The following is a 24,677-nucleotide window of genomic DNA, read 5'->3' on the forward strand; positions in this document are numbered from 1 at the left end:
GTCGGGCCTTTAACTTGTCACGCTTCGCGTCGAGTTCCGGTCGACTCTGCTCTTCAAGGGCTTGCTACTGAGAATTGTTGAGCATTATACTTTTCGTTCATCGCGACTTCTATTGTCAAGTAGCAGTACTGACAAATCCGCTACGTGATGCTAGATGTCGACTACGAGAATAATAAGCGTTTTGGTAATAAAACTGATGTATGGACTGAGTACCCTGTTTACTTAATTCTATATGTTGCTACTTAGAATTCGTGGATCAAAAACCTAAAACATACCTGCAGCACAAAGTCCCGCTGGCGAGGGTCCTGCGGCGCGCGCGGCAGGCGCGTGCGGCCCCACACGAAGCGCAGGAACAGCGCGCGCTCCGAGCCCGACAGCTCCTCCATCACCTCCCAGAACCAGTGCACTAGGGGGGAGCTGGGATCGATGCCTGCAATCAACAGGTTCGATTCAACATATGTGTCTATAGGGACCGTGCGCTGCCCTCTAGTGGCCTAAATTGGAAACTTTAACTTTGATTGTTCACGCTCCGTCGCCCTGAGAGCGAGAAGGCGCTGGGATCGCTTGCAGTCGTTCTTTCTACTCGTACTGACCCTTGTAGGTGGCGGAGGCTCGCAGCGCGTGCACGGGTATGTCGGGCGAGCCGCACACGAGCGCCTCGAGCTCCGCCGCAGTGAACAGAGACAGCAGGGGCGCCGGCACGACGCGGGACATGCCATCTCGCACTGCGCGCACTTGCTCTTCGAACTCGTGCAACCTGGAATTCAAATCAGACCCTGTTTAAACTCAGGCCTTTTTTACCTAGCTAAATATAATAAAGGAATTCAACCAAATATGTTCATAAATCAGTATGCTTACACATTATGTATATTTTCACATTTTATTCGAGAAATGAAGGGATTATTTTATAAAATAAACATATATTTTCGCTTAATTCGGAACTAATAAAAGCATAGTTACCGTTTGAAAACATAGTGAAACCAAATCGATGTGGGGATTCATACCACGTTGTGGGGTCTTAGCCAACGATAATCGCAAAGCTAAATTTTATAATGTGAGGGGGCTCTCCAGCGATTGATAATAAATATAAATGACGAACTAGCTTTGCAAAATGACCCCACACATATTGTGCCGAAGCGGGCGGGGCGTCAACATTGTGCCGCGGAGCTGTTTAGTTCGAAAATGGCGGCCCGGCGTCACAGTCGTGTGAAAGCACAAAGTACACAGGGCGCAGCTAATGCAAGTAAAACACGAATTACTTGTTTCAGTCAGTGCACAATTGGGTTTCACTCATGAAAAGTAACCTTGCCTAAGTTAGATACATGGTCCGTGTGCGAGTAACATAAAAGCACCGTGTATTTACCTGTAGTGCAGAGCGAGCTGCACGTATTCGAGCTTGTTCTCGGGCGTGACGTGCTTGTGCCGCGTGGACAGCGGCACCTCGTGCCCCGCCGCGGACGGTATGGAGAACGGAAGTTCCAAGTTTTGTAGTTCCTGAGGACAAAGTCATTATACTGTAGCTTCTTATTTTATTCTGTTCATCAATATTTAAGAGATATGGCTCTTGACGGTTATTCTGTTAAACAAACAGAATTTTATGAGAGGAGCTCAGGTCATGTGACATTACGCCGGTCTGCGTTATTACCCTGCCTCACCATTTAAAGTAATATCCATTCCCATGGTTAAATGGGTTATTTGATTAACTTTATCGATTCAGTAATTAAGAGTAAGACGTTGTAAGGTAAAGGGTTGAGTAGCCTGAATAACACAATTTGTTGCGCATTAAAAATCTGGCTGTGGAGAGTCTAGTCAGTTGTCTCAACTTGTTAGCGGTCAGCTGCCGCCACACGCCCTCGGCCAGCGAGAGAGACAGCGGGGAGTCTAGTCAGTTGTCTCACCTTGTTGGCGGGCGACATGTCGCGGATGCACAGCAGCGCGGGCAGGAAGTCGCGGTCCACCTCGGCCAGGTCGCGCGGCCGGAGCGGCTGCCCGGTCAACTGTCTCCACACGCCCTCGGCCAGCGAAAGAGACAGCGGAGACCCGGTGCGGATTGCGATGCCCATCAATACGCCTGTCAAACAAATCAAGTCAGCTAAATCTCTTCAAACGTTTGCGATATATCAGCCCAAGAGAGTGTGATGGAGCGGTAGTTAGAACGAAACAAAGTATCGCAGCTGACATGTTGGAAGCGTTGTTGTTGAGGAAACGTGAGCGACATGATTTGGAGTTTTCGTTTTACGGTTTTAAACAGATTACAATATTTTAGTTAAAAGTTTAGAAATTAAATATTATTTATATTTACACACTATATTCGGGGAATTTAAGGATTATTTTATTTAAAAAAACATATATTTTTGCTTCATTCGGTACTAATAAAAGTATAGTAACCATTTGAAAACATCGTGAAACCAAATCTATGTGGGGATTCATGCCACGTTGTGGGGCCTTGGCCAATGATAATCACAAAGCCAAATTTTATAATGTGAAGAGGCTCTCACGTGCGCAAGTACAGTACCCGCCCGTAGTCAACCGCGTGTCACCGATCGGTGTTGTATATCTATTATGGCATCTCCATACAGCCCGATCAATATCAATCGTGTTGGAACTGAATAGGATTTTTGCTGAGCTTATGTGATGGGAAACGTTATTGCATCTTTCTTTCGATGGCTTTAAAAAAGCGATGGTCTCATTGCAAAATCACAAAGTTTCACTCTTAAGCAATTTAATAAGGGTTCGCGAAGCCGATAAAAAAAGGGTTCCGCAGTTGTAACGAAAAATGTTTTGTTTCTTTTCATGATTAAACATAAAAAACACTTGTAAATACGCTCAAGATTTCCTTGTACAAAAGTTCTTCAAACTGTACGTACCCAGGAACCGGAAGCAGTTGAGATGCAGCGGCGTGTTGGCGGTGGGGTTGAGCAGGAAGGCGTCCCGCGAGGCGCCCGCGTCGCCGCGGCCGTTGGGCGTGGCCATCAGCAGCGGCAGCGACCCGTTCTGCAGCTCCTCGCACATCTCGGCGATGCTCTCGCTGTAGCCGCCGCCGCAGTCGTCGACGCTCTCGCCTGGAATATGCGATATTGTGTTTTGCTGCTACTTTTTAGGGTTCCGTAGTCAACTAGGAACCCTTATAGTTTCGCCATGTCCGTCTGTCTGTCTGTCTGCCTGTCTGTCTGTCTGTCCGAGGCTTTGCTCCGTGGTCGTTAGTGCTAGAAAGCTGACATTTGGCATGGATATATAAATCAATAAAGCCGACAAAGTCGTACAATAAAATCTAAAAATTTAATTTTTTTTAGGGTACCTCCCCTAAATGTAAAGTGGGGGTGAATTTTTTTTTTCGCTTAAACCCTAGAGTGTGGGGTATCGTTGGAAAGGTCTTTCAAAACTAATAGGGGCTTTCAAGAAACATTTTTTGATAAAGTGATTATATTCGGAGATAGTCGCTCCGAAAGAAAAAAAAATGTGTGTCCCCCCTCTAACTTTTGAACCATAGGTCCAAAAAATATGAAAAAAATCGTGGAAGTAGAGCTTAAGAAAGACATTAAATGAAAACTATAGCGGACATGATCAGTTTAGCTATTTTTGAGTTATCGCAAAAAGTTTTCCCTTCATAGTAAAAAGACTTACTTTAATTAGGAACTGATTATTCAAATTTGCCTATTTGTTTAACTCGGGTGAAAGGTACCGTTTCATCCCTTGGTTAACAATTTACTATACTTTAAGCTCCAATTTAGCTTATTGTGACGGAAGAGTAACTACGGAACCCTACACTGAGCGTGGCCCGACATGCTCTTGGCCGGTTATTTTTTGTTGATATGTTCTTTTTGATCGACTGTTTGATTAGATCTTGTATTGCCGACAGCCAAACCCAATTTGTTTGCATAGTTTATCACTGAATTCCTATGGCTACCTTCGGTCAGATCATCAGATCAACCAAGCGGAATCATTGTAGTATTGCTTTATCAATTTTACACAACTACATATAAAACTGACACAAATCTTCCAAAATGTGACCCGCACAAACATGCTAATACGGCACGTTGAATAAAAGTTTGTTAAAATATGTGAATTTCCAGCAGTTGAAGCGTCTTCGGACCGCGTTGCGGAGTGACTGACCTACAAACTTGACCTTCCAGACGCGGTGCGGCAGCGCCAGCACGTCCTGCGTGAGCGCGGGCAGGCGCGCCACCATCTGGCCGAACACGGAGCGCATGCCGGCCGCGCCCGCCAGCCCGCCGCCGCGCCGCGAGCGCCGCGCGCCCACGCGCGACAGCTCCACCACGGGCCCGTGCTGCCGCTCGCGGACCATCGTAGCCGTCACCGCCTGGAAACATATCAATTGGGTACTTGACACATGTTGAATATTATAATAATATTTAGTTACAATGGATAATGAATGAGCCATCCATTATAAAAAAAGTGGAATTCAATAAATTATATTGAGATTATAAAAAAATACAAGGCTCCAAAGTCTGAATTTTTTTTTTGTCTTCCAAAAATAGACAGTGGTCCCACCATACGATTCCATGTATTTTATTGAAAAATAAATTGTATAACAACTATACACATAAACGCAATATTTCACGGTCAAAATGGCAATGTCCTTGATCTTCCATACATTTAGGACAAACTTATACAAGGTGCCCATGAGCATTGCGAGAGATTTTAACGGTGCATTCCTGATGGCAACAGAAGCAAAAAATGTTATATGACTTTTTGTGAAATTCGACAATAAAAAAAAAATTTTCGTTTTTTTTTCCCCCTTTTTTGAACACTCCTGTACATAAAACGTAATTTTTATTGATAAACACATAAACTAAAATTAACTAAAAAGTTTTTTTTTATTTAAGGGTAGCCTCTCGAATACATTTTTTTAATTTTTTGATGTCAATCAATAGGTATGTTCAGACTAGATCACAAAGTGGCAATACCGCACTCAAAAAATGTTTTTTGTACGGACTTATGGCGAAAGAATGATTTCGAAAAAAATTTAATTATCTCTGAAACTAGGCCTAATCCAGAAAATCTTAAATGACATTTTAGTTTCTAAATATTACCAGGAATGCTTAGTTAAAATGTCTCGCAATGCTCACGGGCACCTTGTATGATGTGACGTCACATCACATTATCATTTTGTTAGCAGCGTTTCAATCGTCGAGTGCGAGCGTCAGACTTTAACTCTCATTTCTGACCTTTGTGTTGCTTAAATGCCATGAGTCCTATGTAGACATTTGATCCTCAGGAAACTCAAAATCGTTTGACATTATTTACAAAAAACTGTCAAGTAGCCAATTGACAAAGCTCATCAGCATCACGCATCAAACACAAACTTAACTTGGGAGATGAGCGACTCCCAAACATACGCATATTAGAGTTGGCTTTAGAAGGAGACTAACAATATTTGGTATAAATACAAGTTTTAAGAATTGGATATAACTTAACGACTGTTAGATTCGGACTGTACCTTTCTAAAAGCGCCCTCTTTCACGGAATAGAACATCAAGTTCCTTAGTTGCTCCAGGTTTCCCTCGAGGATGAGCAGCGACAGATTCGGGCACACTAGTTCCGAGAACTGATGAAGGAGTACCTGGAAATCGATTATAAGAATAAATTATATATATCATCAGAAAAGAACCGTTTCCATGGAACGACTTTGTCCAACGATTTGAGACGAGAAATCTTATGAAATGATAGTTAGACCATGATAAGTTTGCAAAGATTTTGATAGCACACGCAGTGTAACTATTTTTTAAATGTCAAATGATTACGTATAAATAACACTTGCACTGCGTATGCTATCAAAATCGTTGGATAAATCATCTTGGTCTAACTCTAATCATTTTAGTTTCGCCGAAAAAAAATACAACAGGCCGTTCTGTTACTTCTATTAAACGGCTTAATGGATTAATTAATTTTAAAGTTATATAAAACCAACTATATATACACAATGTAAATAGATAGTCATAGCCTATGTTAATCAATTAATAATTATTTTTTGGAATCGAACTTTATTCAAACCGTAAAGTTTTAATGGTAATATGTTCGAACGATTATTATAACGCTTTCGATACTGTTTCCCACGAAAGTATATGGGCGACACTAAAAGCTCAACAGGTAGAGACAAAATACATAGATATTCTAAAAGTTATATACAATAAGAGCATACGCCGAGTAAAACCAGAAACGATTGGACTAAGCTTTCAAGTTAAAAGAGGACTAATGCAAGGCGTTCCTTGTTGCTTAGAATCTTTATTGCTATTTTAGAAAACATTATCAAACTCGATTGTCAAAAACAGGGCTAACTGATACAAGAAAAAACTCAAGTCTTGGAGACCGTCTAAATCTCTAAGGATAATTTCATGTTTTTTTTTTTCTCTGACACTTTGAGACTTTACATCTCTAAAGAATTTTAAGAAAAAACATACTCCTCTGGAGTTGCAGGCGTCCATAGGCTACGGAGACTGCTTACCATCAGGCGGACCGTATGTTGGTTTGCCACCGACGTAGTATTAAAAAAAAACTCGCAAATGTGTCAATATTCTTGAATACTTACCAATCGGTTGCATATAAGTTGCGGGGACAGGTCTCTCAGCAGATGGCACTCAAGGGGCGGCGGCGGCGGCGGCCGCGGGGCGCGGGGCGCCTCCACGCAGAGGGCCACAGTGTGCGCACTGCCGCATGCCACCTTCGTCACACGTTTACCCTGACAATTACCAAGCGAGAACTCGTTGAAAAGCGGCGGAAACATAAATTCAATATAACTAGCTCAGGCATGAGCAGTGGGGTGAATGGAATAGTCCTATGTATCTTAGTAGAAAGCGCTATTATTTTATTATTATTTGATTAGTCTATTAAAATTATACTTTAGAAAACAAGGTAGGAAAATCAGCCCCCAATTTCTCTCCGACTTAGATACTAAAGTTATTGCGGTCACGTTCCTGCAAAGTTATTACGGTACGTTTCTGCAAAGTAATTGCGATAACGTAACTGCAAAGTTATCACGGTAACTTACCTAAGAAATTTTTGCGGTAACGTACCTGTGTATGTACTCCTAATTCTCAAAAAGGGCGCTCTTTACTTTAGGAGGATTGACTATGAATATAAACAACCAGTCACAAATAAAGCCAATATATTAAAAATAATCCCAAACCCTTATATACAATCCCTAGAAACATTTCGATAGCGTGATGTAGAAATCGCCGCTCCCGGTACAACGCCATCTTGCGTGATATTTGGTAAAAATGTTTATATTAAAATACTTGACGGAAGTATGGACGCGAACATGCCGCCCACCAAGAACTACAGTTCTTAACCCAATTTATAACAACTAAACAGAATAAACTTATAACATCATATTTAACAGAAATTTCAACATGAACATGAACTAAAACATAACATTTAGTCGACTAACGGCAAAACAAAGATTTTTGAAGTGGACTTTTTTTATAAACTAACCTTACATGTTTGTAAGATTAACAACTTGCGTTATCCTGTCCAAACCTGGATGCGTTTCAACTACTTAGCTGCCGGTGGAAAATCAGGCTCTTTCACCAGAACTACATCACGTATCCAGAGTTCTGGAGTTTGCCGAGTCTACCTGTATAATTTGTTTTTCCTACCCTTGAAAACACGTATGTGCCCGGCGTAATCTACCCTGCTACACTCAAACGGCTTGCCATATTCACCCTGGGTGAGGATAGTTGCCCCATTAATTTAATCCGAGTGTTGGCTGCGTTCGGAATACATTTCTTGACATAAACTTTTGCTAAATTCTTGAGACCTGGAATGAAAAACTTGACCCTAATATAGTTAACTATCAGCGGTGACCCTCCATGTAGTCTTTAAATGAGTATCTCGAAGGATAAGCTTATTTAACCACGCTGATTTCGGCAACCAAATGGGATGCTTTCCGTCATAATTTATATCTGCACCCTGAAGCCGCCCACCAACTCGAATTATTCCGAAATCATCGAGTTGTGGAGTAACCGAGGTAAGTTAACTTTTATTATTTAGTTTGCTTTTATTTTTAATTCTTCTTTTTCTTTCAGATATGCATGTTGCTGACCCTTTTTTTCCATGATTGCTAACGCTTCATCAAATTCACTTTTCAGCAGGTAGGTATGATTTTTCCTTTTATTTTCAGGAATTTTCGGCAGTACGCAACAATTCTCAACAACTTGGTAAGTGAAGAATACTTCGACCACATAGAATCTTCAATGTCTGATCGAGATACTGCAGGTTCCCGGTGAGTATTTATTTTTCTTTCCTCTGCCTGAGTATTCTTTGGTTTTGATACTTTGTGGTCAGTAACATCTTGTTTCAGCCTTTTGGCTCCGTTTAACCAGAGTTCTTGTTTACTTTCTTCAGATGCTGAGATCTCTCTTGACTTATAATCAACCTTGTTTTGCTCCGACTGAACGTGGCTTATGAACTTTGGCTGAGATGTAGGACCTATTATAATGTCACTGTTTAAGGTTTCCTCCTTTATGCCCTTGCACGATGCCCCGAAAACTATACCAACTTTACTGCTATTAAAATCTTCACGCACAACGGCATTGAAAGGTAAGTACACTCCATCTTTATTAGCTTCTTGTACTATACTATGTAAAGGTTCCATGTGATTAGAATTCTTGTATTCACGAAACACCTTTCTGTATTTTGTTTGCAGGCACTTATTCGTTTGAAACTTCTTTTCCAGACAGTGAAATCTTCGCAACGGTATCTCTCTGGACCTATCTTCTACACAGGTTGGTTGCTCATCCCGGAACGGCAACTTAACAACTTGGCGTCCATGCTCATCTCGTGTAGTAGTCGCTTTGTTTATCTCCTCACTTCTCTTTTCCTCAGGTGTTAAGATCCTTGGATTGTTGGTAGGTTTTGATTTAAGTTCCCAATATGACCTATCCAACTGTTCCACCTGAGTGTGCATGCTAACCAGCTTGCAGGAGATGTTAGCCTTTAACCCTACTTCACCGCAAATAATCCATCCTAGAGACGTCTTTTGGGCCACCATAGTCTCCTGTGGTGATTTGAATAAACCTGGTTGAATGATTCGAGCGTAGACATTTGCTCCCAACAACACATCTATTTTATTTTTTCTGCGATAGTCAGGATCTGCGAGCTCGACACTTTGTAACTCAGGCCATGAGGTAATAGATACTTTTGCAGAGGGTTGATTCGAGGTAACTTTGTCAATCACATAAGCTGTAACTTCAATGACACTGCGAGAGTCGGTGCGCGATGCAATTGTGACTTGAACCGTTGACTTCAACACTGTCATCTGCTGACCTCTCAATCCCGTTACTGAAACCTTAACTGCAGTGGGTTTTAATCCGAGCTGGTTAACTGCAGCTGAAGTTATAAATGAGACCTCTGAACCCGGATCTATTAATGCCCTCACTAGATATCCTTCTTTGTCCCATGATTTGGCTTTCACTACCGCGGTAGCCAGTAACCCTTGCTGTGAGACTTCATTTACGAAGTGATTTGAAACACTGGTTCCCGGTGTAGCTTCTCCCATTGAATTTGTGACTTGCTGTGTATGATCTAGTGCCACAGTTTGACTCGCTGAATGCTCCCTATCTTCATTGGCTTGCGTGTCCCCCTTTTGATGCAACAGCGAGTGATGTCGTCTGTTACAGATTTGACAGTTTGTTGTCAATTTGCAGTATCTGGCAGAATGATTATTACCCAAACAGTTGAAACACATCCCGTTGGTTTGAACATAATTACGCTTAACATCGACATCTAAAGCATTGAAGTCTTTGCAATGTATTATACGGTGGTCACCTTTACAATAATTACATGATACATTGTTAGTGATATGCAAATTATTAACTTTTTGCACATGATTGCCCTTGACCTGGCTAAAATTCCCCTTGTAATTATTATTCACATATTTATGCTGCTGGACAAATCCCTGTTTTGGTTCCAAAAATTCCAAAGAAAAGTATCGCGTTTGCAAAAAATCTTTAAATTGTTCCAGTGTCGGTAACTGTTCAGACAGAGTTACAGATTCGCTTACTTTACATTCCCATTTTTTCCGACTTTCTGGATCCAATTTATGACTGACAATGTAAATGATGATAATATCCCAAGTGCCTGTATCAATTTTGAGACTAGACAATGCATTTAACGTTTCTGTGGTACAATCTAACATATGCTTAATGTCAGTGGCAGACTCAGTCAGGAGAGTCTTTTGTCCAAAAAATCTCTTAAAAATGCAATTCGCCAAATATTGCTTGTTATTATAGCGACTCTCTAACTGGGCCCAACACTGGTTATAACTTTCGCTAGAAATGGGTATATGTCTAAGAAGCTGCTCCGCTTCGCCTGTCAAATGCGCCTTGAGGTAGTGAAGCTTCTGGATGTCATCGATGTCCTGATTTTTGTGGATGAGTGAAATGAACAAATCCCGGAACCCCATCCACTCCTCATATTTTCCCGAAAAAGTTGGAATCGTGATCTTAGGGAGCTTCACATGACTCGATTTTGACGTTGAAGCTGTAGTTGACAATATGGGACTACTATTGCTGGGTGTTGCATTCAACTTGCTGAAAGCGTTCTTGAGTTCGCATTTGTAATCCATGTATAACTCGTTAGTCGCATCATACACATCGTCCTTCATGTATGCAGTGTCTTGTAGTAAATCTTGCTCTGGCAACATCAGTATCTGCATATGAATACGTGAAAACTGTTCCCATAGTTTCTCTAAGCTTTCGAGTCTGGTTTCAACGTACGAGATGGTAATCCGCTCCTTCGGAGACTTTTTGTAGTTACTGAATGCCTTGGTAATACGAACACTTTGATCTAGTTGTAAGTTAATACTCGCTTCCATCTTATTACTCATCTTGATAAATGACAAGTCCCAACAAAACTATTCATGAATTTTCAAGGTCCCAATTTAGTTGCTCGTAAATCTGCTAAGTCCCCAATTTTGCTCTCAAATTTTCTAAGTGTTCGGGTGATGTACTTCGATATGAAATCGGGCATAGGTTCCCCCAAAGAGTAGTATTAGTATATAGAGAAAGAGTGGCAACTCTATGGCTAAATGTGCATCTATGGAACGTGCTTCCACCTCGTGTCGTGAGCTGAAACTAAAATCGTCTATCCACACATACATAGGTGTCTATGTGTGGGTAAATGTGCAATATGCGTATTGCTGTGTGTGTATTATTCTCGCTTATAGGGGTTCATCGCGTGTAGTTGAATTATTTGAATTGTGATAAATGATGTGCTTCTCTAAGCAAAGTTTTCCGCTGATTTACGACATTTTTAAAATGTAAAACCATTCAACGGCAGATCACAATTCAAATAATCTAACTGGTACGCATGGTAACTAACCAAAGTAAGAAAGAAAGGTTTAGTAATTTTAGGAATTCTGTTAAAGCTTAAAATCAAAGTTTTACATATATTCATATTCGAAATCACTTTATTCAGTACAACAAGTAATACGGACAATATTACACGAGATAAATATAAATCTTGCAAAAAATACCTTATGGATTATAATTTATAACATTTTAGAACCATTCATTCACTATTAACAAAATTACAAGCTTTTATTTCTGACTGTACTTTTCTTTCCACAAGCAACAAAACTTATACTTATCGAGACTATTCTAACAACCCCAAACACAATTAGTTTGCGTTGTTTTATCATAGAGTTCCCATGGCCACCCCCGGTCTCCATCATCAGATCAGCTCTATGTCATCATAATATTAAATTGTCATCCGATTTACATGTGTATGCAAAACTTCAGCTCAATCGGAAATCGGGAAGTGGGTCAAATTTAGCTTCCAAGATTTGACCCGCACTAACTAAATACTATGGTGGTCGGTTAACTAAATAACAAACATACATATTTACAAACATGGCAAATTAAATAAAAGCTTGCAAAAACTGACTGACAGAATAAAAGCTTTCATTTAACATTGTCATTTAATCAATGAAAGGAATAGAATAAAGGTCTTCTAATAAATACCCAAAGACTTAAGGAGTTCCCTTATTTCTTTCATGAGATCCATTATTAGAACTGACAACAATGGGGACAAACTGAAAGTATAACTTATAATATTATTAAATATGTAAAAAAACATGTTGGTTCTTGAACGACGGAGTTCTGAAGTAACAAATGAAAAAAAATGAATTGAGAACCTCCTCATTTTTCGAAATCGGTTAAAAAAAACAATCGCATACAGACATTATTGATAATCTAGTCAAAGAGGAAAGGGCCTAACTAAAAATGTTATGTAAAAAGTTTGTAAGAAAAAAACCGGACAAGTGTGTCAGATTCGACCACCGAGGGTTCCGTACTTTTTATTATTTGATGTTATGACGGCAACAAAAATACTAATATACAATAATACTAATTAGCTATCACGGTTCATGAGACACAGCCTGGTGACAGACAGACAGACGGACAGTGGAGTCTTAGTACAAGTCTCAAAAAATCGTCAATTTAAAAAAGTTGTGTATTGGGTACCATGCTATTACCTTTTGTTTGTTTTATATTTATTATAATAAATTTGAGCTGCTTTTTTTACAGCATCTTCACCTTCGTAAGTTATTTTACCGTCCAATATTCTGTTAACAGATCTGCACCAGCTATAAATAATGATGTTTATTGATGTGTCAACAAAACAAACTTTAAAATCTTCTTTATGGATTCTGCAATCCAAGAATTCAAAATCAATAAACAGATCTACAAAACCTTTTACTCTTTCTTTAATATTTTTTACATAGCAATCACTATTAAGAAATGCAATTGTCGTTTCTTGTATTTCTTGAAAACAAGCTATTAGGCATTCGGAAGGATAACATAGCCACTTCTTATTTGTCGTATATTCTTTAGCACGTATATATTTATACAGCCCTTTGTCAGGGTTGCCTAGTAGCTTATTTTTACATTTTTCGCAACCTTTAACAACTTTTTGTAAACTTTTAGTCAAGGCCCATCCGCAAACGTAAGTTCTTTGATCATCCCCTTCTTTTTCGTTTACAATATTCGTGTAATTTCGCATGATATTCAAAGGTTGATCAATGACTACATTTTGTGATTGAGAAGAAGCAGAGGTTTTATTTTTGTTTTGAATAAAAAACGTCAATGATTGTAAACACTCATTGGAATCTTCCTCACAATTGGAGTTTATAGAGTGATTACTATTAAAATTGTTTAATAGCAACGTTTTAAATGCTGCTTCAAAACCCACGCAGTTTGGTGTCACATTTCTTGCACCTAAACTACGAACACTTCCAAAAAAATTTTCAAGTGGGTCCTGATTAAAATTACGCGTCAGCATTGCGGTAATTAAATACTTTTGAGACAACAATTTCCATATTGATTTAAATCCTTCAATTGTCCTGATTAAATTATTTATAGTTGGCACAGATTTTACAATATTATTAACCGTAAATTTAACGGTTTTTAACATTTTAAGCGCTTTTTCCCATAACTCGAAATGGGGAGAGTTTCTTTTTACGGCAACTCTATATTGTTTTCCACTGGGTGGTGAAAAGCTTGATGCGTTAAGCGAGTCAAATAATTTGTCAACTAATAAAACAAATGGTATCAGATCCCGACATTCTGAAGGTACATCTCCTCTTGCAGTAAAGCTATCAGTAGCCAACGCCATACTGTGGCTTAGCACCTGAGCTGCATTTTTTACCCGCATTTTCCTTATTTTGCCGGGATCGATGTGTTCATTAGTTAATTTGGGCAAATGTACTAATTCACCGTGCATTTTGTCTGCTGCATAAACTCTCTGAAAATGTTCCCACTTAATAACCTTTATGTTGCCTTCGTGCATATAGTGCATATCTTTATTTATTAGGTTATTCCTAATGCCTTTTAATAAGTGGGGAACATCAAACAGCGGGAATACTTCCGTGTTGTCAATACATATGATCTCATCCCTCCATTCTTTCCCCGCTCGTATAAAGTTTGCTCTGGTGTCGGAAATTAAACTATTTATTGCGCTCACGTTTGTCGAGCTTTGGTCGCAAACTGTCGCCACTATACGCAAACCAGTAGCTTGCAAATGACGTATAACATCAATTAAAATTTGTTTGAGTTGCAACGTTTTTAAAGAATTCGTAAAATAATATGCCACTGGTTGCTTAAAATTTTTTATAATACCTTTAACCATAAAAACTAATGCGTGATTTGCAAACTCAGGTTTTTTTTCATTACCGTAGTTTACAAAACCAACAAGATCGTCTGTATAAACATTGTATTGTACTTGTGGAGAAATGGACATTTCATCAAATACTAACGTACACAGACGATCTTGCGGCAACATCTTTGAAACTGTCTCTTTTAATTGATCAAAAATTACACTATTGATTCCTGTTGTTAGTTTGATTTGTGCTAGCAATGATTTCAAAACCTTCTTAGATGGTAAAGTAAAATGCTTACACATTAGTTTGTATGCTTTAGGGCTTTTCTTAAAAATTGACAGAGATAATATTTTTTCCTCCATGGAGAATCTACGCCCATGTTTTTTTTTTCCCCCTTCAAAAATCTGCATTCTTGTAAATAATTTTGATGACTCCGACATGTGCTGAGCAAATTTCTCAAATTCTCTGCTAGCGGCAGCTTTCCGTATTTGTAAAAGATGTAACTTCGTTTTTAGAACCTTTTGCCGCAATCGTCTTATTTCGTTTTCTTTCTGCCGTAGTTTTCGAGAGCACCTTGCTTCAGTTTTAGATTGTAAATACTCGAAGGTTAGGTCTGAAAAAAAAAATAGGTTATAATATTTTGTTATACTTAAACAGAGTTTCAACACTGTCAGCTGGTCATATATATTGTCAATATGGATTTGAAAGTCTAAAATAAAAAAAATTCAATTCAATATCAATTTCATTATTCCCTTTTAAGGATATAATATAGTACAACGAATTTCGAACAAAAAAAAGTTTTATTTGTGTTTTAGTACGTGCATTTAAAAAAAAAGGAACCTCCTTCACAAACCCAAATCCACAGAAGAGCACAAAATAATTTATATACAAGATGTAACAAAAATAGTGGGGGATCCGTTTAAGGGCATTATTAGTGTCGTGTTCTGATTTAGAAAAAGTTTTTGCACTTGACTGTACTAGAAGTGCTTCCGGTACTGATTTTCTATACACTTTTGTGGTGTGCCTGCCGCGGGACAATCGAGTGAGCCAACTTCTGGCTGAAGGGAGTTTCGGAGGTTCCTGGGCAAACTGCCGAATGCCACACAAGAGCACACGATTAAACGGAGCCACGCCGTTCTATAGCCAAAATAGTGTTTAGTTAGTACATATATGAAACTTATATGTATGATGAGTCTGTATTTGTATGTTGTTGTCTGAATCAAATTTCAAAATATATATACAAATACAGTACCGAACCTGGGAATTCCCGGTTCTCGCTGTTCATACTCAGTTCCGGGAGCAATCCCTAGTAGGTAGGTAGAAATCGCAAAAGTAACAACTTGTAAGTATTATAAAACATTTATTACCTGCATCAAATTTTGTGTGTGATCTTCGAGTATACTTTTCGCTTGACACTGTTATGCAAGTAGTTGAAGTAGATCCAGAAGGTATTGGATGTATGGCAGAGTCAACTGATGGCCCAGGCAAGTTTGTTATATCAACCAAAGGTCTTGACTGCAATGGTCCTCTTCGTGGTTGGCAGTAACTGTGATCATTCTCCACAAAAGTAGCAATAGTTTGCCGGAGCCCTGTAATTGGTTAAAACAGTATTCTTAGAAAAGCAAACTAGAGAATTGCAGAAATAGGATTGTCTACCACAACGCAGAGTTTAACACCATCTCAAACCTTCGAGCAACACAGGGAAGGGAGATGGCTTTCATACTATTTCCCCTCTGCCAAAGCATAGGCACAACTGTGCCTATGGCGGTGCATGTTGTGACTTGTCCGTACACAAAAAGAGATTGAGGTGTGCAAGATTTGTCTTTGACGTGTGTCATTTTCTATGTATTTGTGTCGTCATTACAGATTGGATTTTGTATTTAGTGAGTGAGAAGTACGACTGTGTGCAGTGTGCACGTTTCCCCCCGCAAAAAATGGCAGAATTATTTGTTCTGTAAGATATCGCTTAGGCTCCTTCCTTCTGACGTGCCGAAAGCCGGTGTTGCTCGAAGTCTCAAACTGAAAGTCCCCACAGTATGAGATTAGAAAAAATATCAGAGCAAATAGATACATAATTACCCAGCCCAGGCGAGATCCGCCTTTGCCAAGTTACTATTAATAGTTACAAATCACAAACAGAACTGCATATATGTATGCGCTGTTCGAGCTGATCTGCCGAACTAGCTCAAATCAAAATGCTTGAGTAATTAAATACAAATTTTAAGTTGTTTTCTTATGTTTTCTGGTATAATTGACTTTTAAATGATGATTTTGAATGATAAATATCTAATAACATTAATTTTGGATCAATTCCATTTTTCGAACCACTTACTATGCTTGTGGTTCAATTTTGAAATCTATCACTTGCTCGGGTATCAATATTAGCATGAGAGGTTAAATAACCACTTTGCCCCCTTGTAAAACAAATAACTGTTGATCTAGTAGTAGTAAACACCATAAAGTAAAAAAATATATTTACTTTTCAAGTTAATGGTTGGCACTGCTGACCACACAAGACGACCTCCAGTGGTCTTGCAATTGTTTTCAAAATGGTGATCACATATCCTTTTGTTTCTATAAATTCTTCTATGATCGCTTTCTTGTATATGGCTTCCAACAGCAGATAACCAAGCATCAAACAAATCAGGCTGTTTCTCCGGGTTCGGAAATTTATGTATTGGGACACCATGTGCAACTGGAATTCAGTAAAAAATATAAATCAGTTCACTTTATTCTTACAAACAGTCAATGTTTTAACCTATTGTTTACACAATCTAATAACAAACCACCTTGTTACCAGTGGTTGGTTGTGAGTTAATTGTCATTTATGATATACTAGCTTTTGCTTGTGACTTACTTAGAGTTAGACTAAGCTAAGTTGGCAGCGATTTTGATAGCACAGACTGTGCAAGTGTTATTTGAAATGTAAAAATTACATTTAAAATAGTAATTGCACGTGCTATCCAAATCGCTGCCAAGTTAGCTTGGTGTAACTCTAATTTATTTACTTGGTAATAAATTTAAATAGCAAAAAGAATAATAAATACAAGTAACTGGCATTTGTCTGCATATCTTAGTTGGCGTTTAAATATGGGTAAAAAATGTGAAGCCCTAGAAAGCTCTACTGAGAAATGCTGTGTCATGTGCGGCACCACAAAAGCCTATTCATGTACCGGCTTTCTTAAACCATGGTTAAGTGTTTTATCGATTTGTGTAGTCGCAGTACAAGTAAAGCATGAAAATATCAAACATACAAGTTAATAATAGCCAATAGATACTTACCAAAAGCATCACAGCCAAAAACACAACGCTTTCTCCGAAGTTCACTCATGTCAACAAACTCAGAAAAACTCTACGATTAATAAAATTTTAAACAACGAATAATAAAACAACTAACAGAAAAACTCAAATTTCAAACAGTAACAAATAACAAAAACTTTTTAATAATAATCAAATCAAAATATTTCGAAAGTGCGCATGAACGTCCGGAAAATGGAAAAATCACAATCAGAGTTGAATGACAAGAAAATCAAACAACAAACGGTTACAAACGTCAAGAAGTTTTTTTTTTTAATTATTGATGACAGCTTCCTTCACCAGAGGGCGCTGGCGTCTATGGAATTTAGTAAAGTATGAAGTGAGCTGCCCCTGGGTTCCCCGTCGGATCACTTTTTCTTAAACTATTCTAAGTCCTAAACACTTTGAAAATTTCTACTTTAATCTATGAATTTTACTAAGTCCAAACTTGACAGCTTTACATTCCAAATACTATTTAGACAGGTGACAGTTCAATTTATGACACTTTCCACAGATAAACATAAAATGTACTCACAGTTTGAAATCTTCTTACACTTTCACTTCACTAGTACTTGAACCTTAAGTTGAATTTTCCCGCCAAGTTGATCACCGTGACGTCACGGCGCCGCTGACTCCGTCGACTGCTCCAAATCCGCTGCCGCCCTCGGAGACTGCACCCTCGACAACAATCTGTTGCCACTTGACGCAGGAAAGCACCACTAAAACACTTAAGGCCCAGTACAATCCGGTTCGAAGGACCAATGTATGTACTCCTAATTCTCAAAAAGGGCGCTCTTTACTTTAGGAGGATTGACTATGAATATAAACAACCAGTCACAAATAAAGCCAATATATTAAAAATAATCCCAAACCCTTATATACAATCCCTAGAAACATTTCGATAGCGTGATGTAGAAATCGCCGCTCCCGGTACAACGCCATCTTGCGTGATATTTGGTAAAAATGTTTATATTAAAATACTTGACGGAAGTATGGACGCGAACAACCTGCAAAGTTATTACGGTAACGTACCTGCAAAGCAGTAAGCAGTCTCGGCCGTTGCGCAGCCAACGTGGTCCCGTCTCCTAGCTGTCCTTCGTCGTTGTCACCCCACGTGTACACCTCGCCAGTGTCCGTACAAGCGACGCAGTGGAGACTCCCTACAAAAAATCAAATGTTGTCATCAAAGTTTTTAATACGTCACTCAAAAACCAAAATTAATGAAAAGCCGATAACTCCGATAAGGAACATCTTTTTATCAATAGAGCCGTTAAAATTCTATATTGTACACGTATAGTAAGCATACTATAGTTCGTAGTAGCAGGAGTTCGTAGTAACCAAGTATTTGCTAGCATAGGTGTTAAGATGGTCGCATCAGTTGCTACAACCTGAAGCTGACAAAACAGATCGCAATGCAATCTCACCAGTGGCTATGGACACTATCATCTTGCCCTGCATGCCCGTGACGCGCATGGGTCTCCGCACGTGCTCGTAGCTGCCGTGCCCGAGCCGGTGGTAGTCGCCCTTACCCCTGTTGTAACATAAATTTCAATATGAATATACATAGACGAAGGCCATTTCTGAATTTTTCCATCCACGTGGCCTAATTCTGTTCTGTATCATAATTTTGAGTGTCATCGTAGAAGAACGTAAGAAGCTTGAGTGAGTCGCTAGAATTTGTAGCTAAGTTCAGACGATTTATAAAAGCTCGACGCTGCCAGCGTCGAAATCCTTCCTTCCTCGCTTCGTTAGGGACAGATAAAATGCGTTACTTGGCGCTCTTGTTATACAATCTACTATTAATGTGTTCAATAAATCATTCGTGTCCAGTCAGCATCAAAAGTAACGGATCAGGCTACGAGTCACAAGTATCTACCATACTCTAATATCTTACCAAAAACCTATGTATCTACATTGTAGAACAATCAGACTGTGACAGATACTTTTGAACGCGAACTGTAATGTATGGCTATTTGGGAGAGTACTCCAGGGTGGCAGATACCGTTATTTCATTCGCTAGTATTGATGCTGACTGTACCTACTTGTAGTTGACGGTGTAATGTATGATAATATTTCTATATAGCATTGCTATATTTCTTACCACGTGTAGACGCTTCCGCACTGGCAGAGAGCAACGGAGAATTGCGAGCCGCACTCCACCTTTATGACCCTCAGGCCTTTCAAGCATTCTATCTTCATTGGCTGCTTGCAACCCTCTGAGCCTCCTCGCCCTGGCACAGATAAGACTACATTAATTCATTATACTTTTTTTAAAGTATATAATCAATAGTCAAAGAGTTTATTTGTAAAACATAGGTGAAACTGATACAGTGGTGTATAATATTATCAATTTGGTATCACTATGTTTTGCCTTTTGGCGTACAAAAACATGTCCTTAAAATAATTTATACAATATTTTAACTCGGTAATCAATAAAACATATATATATATATATATATATAGTAGTCAAAGGATGTAAGGGATTCAAATAAAATCTTGTGAATCCAAACTCTCCTGCTCGTGGTGCACCCTGCTGGACTCTATTAACGAAGCTCTAGAAGTTGTGAAAGTGGACATGGAAGGGAACAATCTCACACCTGGGAATGCCGACGACGGGGCAAAGTAGAGAAGACTTAGTAGGAAAGCAGACCCTGGCACCAGGCTGGGAAAACGCTAGGTTGAAGAAGAAGATAGTAGTGAAAGTCGCTGTTATATAAAGTATAGTGGAAAGATAAGATAACACCAAAAAATATAGCATATATTCTTAAAAAGGAAATGCTTAAACAATTAAATTATTTTAACTAATGCATATTTATGTTATTTCATTTAGTCCAAATGGATGGATGTATCGAGTAAGCGGGGACCGTTTCTTGTTTTGCTAGGCCGGCCGGTATGATAACAGACGCGCTCAGTTTGGGATATTTGCAATCATAATGTAATTTACGAGTTAGATGTGTATGTGTATTGCATTGTATAGCTAATTATTAAATACTGGCGAACGGAGTATCGAGACAAACCATTGTGGTTTAACGATACTTTTTGATCACATATTATGTAATTGTGATTTATCTGTAATAAAAAAAAATGTAATGTGTAAATACATCAGTATACCTAATTTACCGTAGTCGCCGTCGCCCCACGACCACACGTTGTCGTCGTCGGTGATGCAGAGCGTCTGCGCGTCGCCCGAGCCGCACGCCACGTCTATCACCCGGTACGAGGCCAGGAACTCCACCTGCAATCACATGCAATGTCAGTACCACATATTAACTGGTTATTTATAAACTTTATACATGCTCTATACATGATATAGTATGAAATTATGAGCCCACGAAAGTGAATGTTTTTCCCACATTTAGCACGATTATGGTTTTCGGGGAACTAAAGTAAGCACGTCGCACATAGCAATGATATGGAGCCCACTATGTGAGTGGACGCTCGAGCGGGGCGACCACCAGCGGAGCCACGGCAAGGCGTCCATGTTAAACAAATGCAAACGTATGCGAGCGATCTCAGTGCACACTGTTGAAATCTCTTAGAACCAATTTAAGGCTGCACGTTCCGGGGACCAGATAAGGACTGGAAGTATTGTATTTAGCTCTTGTAAAGTAGTAACACTAACCATCTTCGGAACTAGTTGGTCCTCCGAGTCCCCGTGGCCGAGCCGCCCGTAGCGCCCCTTGCCCCACGTGTATATGCGCCCGCGCGCCGTCAGGCACGCCGAGTGCGCGCCGCCGCAGGCTATCTGGACTACTTCCATGCCAGAGAGAGATGGAATCAGTCGGGGCCGGTCGTAGCTCCTGTGGAACGAACAAACAGTATTAAAGCACACCGGCTGCGTGTTGGAGCTGTGCACGCACACGTCACGCAAGCGGTGTGCCATCTCTCATAAGGATCTGTATATTATAACGCGCATCATTAATGCCTTATTCATAAACATCTGTCAAATGTAACAAACCGTTTATAGTCGTTTCTATATTCGTCATTTTGACATTTGTGTTTATTAGAAAGAGACAAAATTTAACAGAGGTTTTCTAAGTTGTATGAATAAAGGGTTTAGTATGTTAAATATTGAGGTAGATATTTGAATGGGAGACACTATATCCATCTTTCGTCTCATTTGATATCGTAACATTGACTACGCATGATCAAAAGTTCTGACCACGCTAACTTAGCACAAACTTGGCAGTAAGTACGCATACATCCCGTATAACATGGGGCTTATATAAAACTTAGCATGGTCTTGAGGAAACTTAGCATGGTCCAGCTCTAGAGGTATGGTCGTACAACTTAAGATATAAAAGTATCCTTACACCCTGTTTCCGTGGCCGAGCTTGCCGTCGTCGCCTTCGCCCCAGCTGTACACGTCGCCCTCGGAGGACAGCGCCAGGCAGTGCTTCCCGCCCGAGTTGCACGCCACCTGCAACATGTTGCCCGACCGCTCAATACCACCCTCTAAACCAACTTCTCGAACTCGAACGCCAACCTCGGAAAACGTATAATACTTATCTGCCTTACTATCAGTCGAATATGCAAAAGCAAGAGAGTCAGATAACGATTTTAAACTTTTCTATATTGGCGGTAGATCTTCTGACATAGTGGCGAAGCATCGCCATTTGATTCCCATCAACCTAATTTACAACAAATGAGCATATTATCCCAACATATGGTAAAAAAATGTGAGGAGTTCGTCAGTGTTAGGGAGGGCTGAGTGATGTTTCATGTCCAAAGACCAACTGGGAATGTTTATCGTGTATTTTTATTTCAAAAGCCTTACCTTAGTTACGAACACGTGCTGAATGGACGCCAAGAGCGTCGGCGTCGACACGGAGTCTATTCCGCCGATGCCTAAACGGCCACCGGCGCCGTAACCTGCAGCATACGATTTCAATTGAAATTAAAAACCTCTCAAAAGGATTGATTGAAAGAAATTCTATAAGATTTGCCGAACATAATGATATTTAACAGTTGGCTGAAGCTTACTGCCCAGCATTTCTTCGAATTTTCATAGTTGCACGAAATAGTTTAGCACCCAGTTTGTCCTACCAGTACTTGTCGCTATTCCCTCACCGGTGGCATAAACCTTCCCGTCGGGCGTGACGGCGAACAGCGTCTGCTCGCCGCCCACCAGCTGCACGGGGTTGAGCTGCGCGAGCGCGTGGCAGGCGCTGGGCGCGCGCACCTTGGCGCCGTCCACGCCGCCCAGCTGCCCGCGGTGGTTGTGACCCCAGCCGTACACCGCGCAGCCGCGCGGGTTGCCCGCCCACCACCCGGTCCAATCTTCGGGCCGCCTGGGAATAACGAGGGTCATACTTTACTTCAGGAAATCATGTTTACGATCTATTGATTCTCCGGAGCTGTGGACATGATGTGTACCTGTCCGGTGGTGTACCTACTAGTTAACATCGTTCTGAGGGAGAACTTACTTATTGACCCAATGTAAGAGCTGCTCGTCGTGCTGCCGTGTGAACTTGGTGTTGTCTTCCCAAGGGTAGTATAACGGCGTGGAGGTACTCGGCTCGGGTTTTGTGTTGCGGCCGGGCCGGGGACTTGGCTCTCCGGATTCGGTGCCTCGCCTGAAACAAAATGGAGACGATTTAAGGTCAGTTTAACCAAATAGCCGTTAAAGTGTCCGCAAAATTTGATCGCATAGGTGGTTTCATTCTTCACTGATGAGTTGATGAGATGAACCCTTAGAGTTCGTCAATTTTAATTTGAATGTCGTAAAACCCCTCTGCGGTTGGGGCCTCGCGTAAACCGAAACGGTTACTCTTACCTCGGTACACGATTCATAATCATCCTGCTATCCTCACAATGTCTCTACATTACCGGGCTTCGGTCAGAAATGACACTGCGAGGGGCGTTCACTTGGCGACCGGGCGGACCGCACGCCGGCGCGTCCAGTGCCAACCGAAGTGGAACCGAGCCGCGACCGGACGCCGTACAGCTCGGGTCGAACAGAGGGATGCGGTCGAAGGGCTTCGGTACTACAGTGTGCATCTCTTTCGGGAGATCATAGCGTTTCGGCGCTCTTGTGAATGCAACTTAAAGCTAAAGTTGATCGGCTCTCACCTCGGTGCCCAAGTCGTGAGCTGATCGTCTCTCGTCCTGCTCGACTTGGCGTCGTCCTCCCCCGGGCGGGGGCGGGCCGGGCTCCCGTCCTGCGGGTCGTAGACGCCCAGATCGGCCAGCCGCTTCCTGACCTCGGCCAGGAAGGGCGCCGGCGGCGGGGTCCGCCCGATGAGCGCGTCGGCGGTGCGCACGCACAGGCAGTACCGCTTGAACCAGGCCCAGCGCGCCGCGTCCGCGCCATGGCACATGCGCGCATCGAGCCGCAGCCCGCACGCGAGCAACGCCAGCTCCTGGGGACCGAACCTTTTTGTGTTAAACCAATCACACCGATCGTCCTTCAGCGTTTATAAACGCTAAATACTCTAATGAGACTACAACTTGGCTCGTGCAGCTGATACACAAACAGTAAGAACAGTTTCAATATGTATAATACACACACACGTACAGTGGAGCCGTTAACCACGTATAGTACGATGAATTTTATCGTGTCTGTGGAAATCTTTAATTGGCTTGTCTGATACATATTTATGTTAACCTAGTTTTAGTTTACTAAAACTTAAACTAAACCCAGAAAACGACAAATTGAAGCAAGAGTTTAAAACTAAACGAAACAAAGTGACAAATATCATTCAAGGTACGAAATCAAGATACTACCATAAAGCTTTCATGGACTGCAAAAATAATCCATCAAAGATGTGGAAGCTAATTAATAGTCTATCAGCGAACAAAACGATAGAACGCTCAGCACCGGCAAAACTGGACTCTGGAACAGCAACTACGTCAGATGTAAAGGAAATGTGTGACATTTTTAATACTTATTTCTCCAATATCGGCTCGTCGTTAGCAGATGCCATTCCTAAAAACTACAGTCAAAATACAACATATACTTGTACTTCCAAGCCAAACCCCTTTAAACTATTTAAATTTAAACCGGCTACTACTGATGAAATTTCAAAAATAATTGATAATCTTAATCTTAATACAAGCTCAGGACTAGATGGCCTAAATACGAAATCAATAAAATATCTTAAGAACCTAATAAAAGAAGATTTAACTAATTGTATAAATAGAAGTCTTAACGAAGGTGTCTTTCCTAATAGCTTAAAACTAGCTAAAGTGTCACCAATCTACAAATCTGGAACCCAATCTGATCCAAATAACTATCGCCCAATTTCAGTTCTCCCAGTAATTT

General features: G+C 40.5%; 1 protein-coding gene across 1 annotated transcript in view; it reads right to left on the reverse strand.

Moving 5' to 3' along the window:
- LOC133524232 (probable E3 ubiquitin-protein ligase HERC2) overlaps positions 1-24,677 on the reverse strand; it is a 115,857-nt gene that overhangs the window by 4,726 nt on the left and 86,454 nt on the right. Inside the window, exons 71-88 of the mRNA XM_061860135.1 lie at positions 23,486-23,775; positions 22,840-22,989; positions 22,484-22,704; positions 22,191-22,285; positions 21,727-21,833; positions 21,036-21,213; positions 20,525-20,648; positions 19,515-19,644; positions 18,838-18,944; positions 18,446-18,573; positions 6,551-6,700; positions 5,462-5,584; positions 4,114-4,321; positions 2,868-3,062; positions 1,899-2,071; positions 1,364-1,494; positions 594-757; positions 276-430 (exon numbers count right to left, since the gene is read on the reverse strand). Coding sequence (XP_061716119.1) covers positions 276-430; positions 594-757; positions 1,364-1,494; positions 1,899-2,071; positions 2,868-3,062; positions 4,114-4,321; positions 5,462-5,584; positions 6,551-6,700; positions 18,446-18,573; positions 18,838-18,944; positions 19,515-19,644; positions 20,525-20,648; positions 21,036-21,213; positions 21,727-21,833; positions 22,191-22,285; positions 22,484-22,704; positions 22,840-22,989; positions 23,486-23,775 — 2,829 coding nt within the window. The remainder of the gene's footprint in view (positions 1-275; positions 431-593; positions 758-1,363; positions 1,495-1,898; positions 2,072-2,867; positions 3,063-4,113; positions 4,322-5,461; positions 5,585-6,550; positions 6,701-18,445; positions 18,574-18,837; positions 18,945-19,514; positions 19,645-20,524; positions 20,649-21,035; positions 21,214-21,726; positions 21,834-22,190; positions 22,286-22,483; positions 22,705-22,839; positions 22,990-23,485; positions 23,776-24,677) is intronic.

Source organism: Cydia pomonella, chromosome 1, assembly GCF_033807575.1.
Source record: "Cydia pomonella isolate Wapato2018A chromosome 1, ilCydPomo1, whole genome shotgun sequence".
NCBI lineage: Eukaryota > Metazoa > Arthropoda > Insecta > Lepidoptera > Tortricidae > Cydia > Cydia pomonella.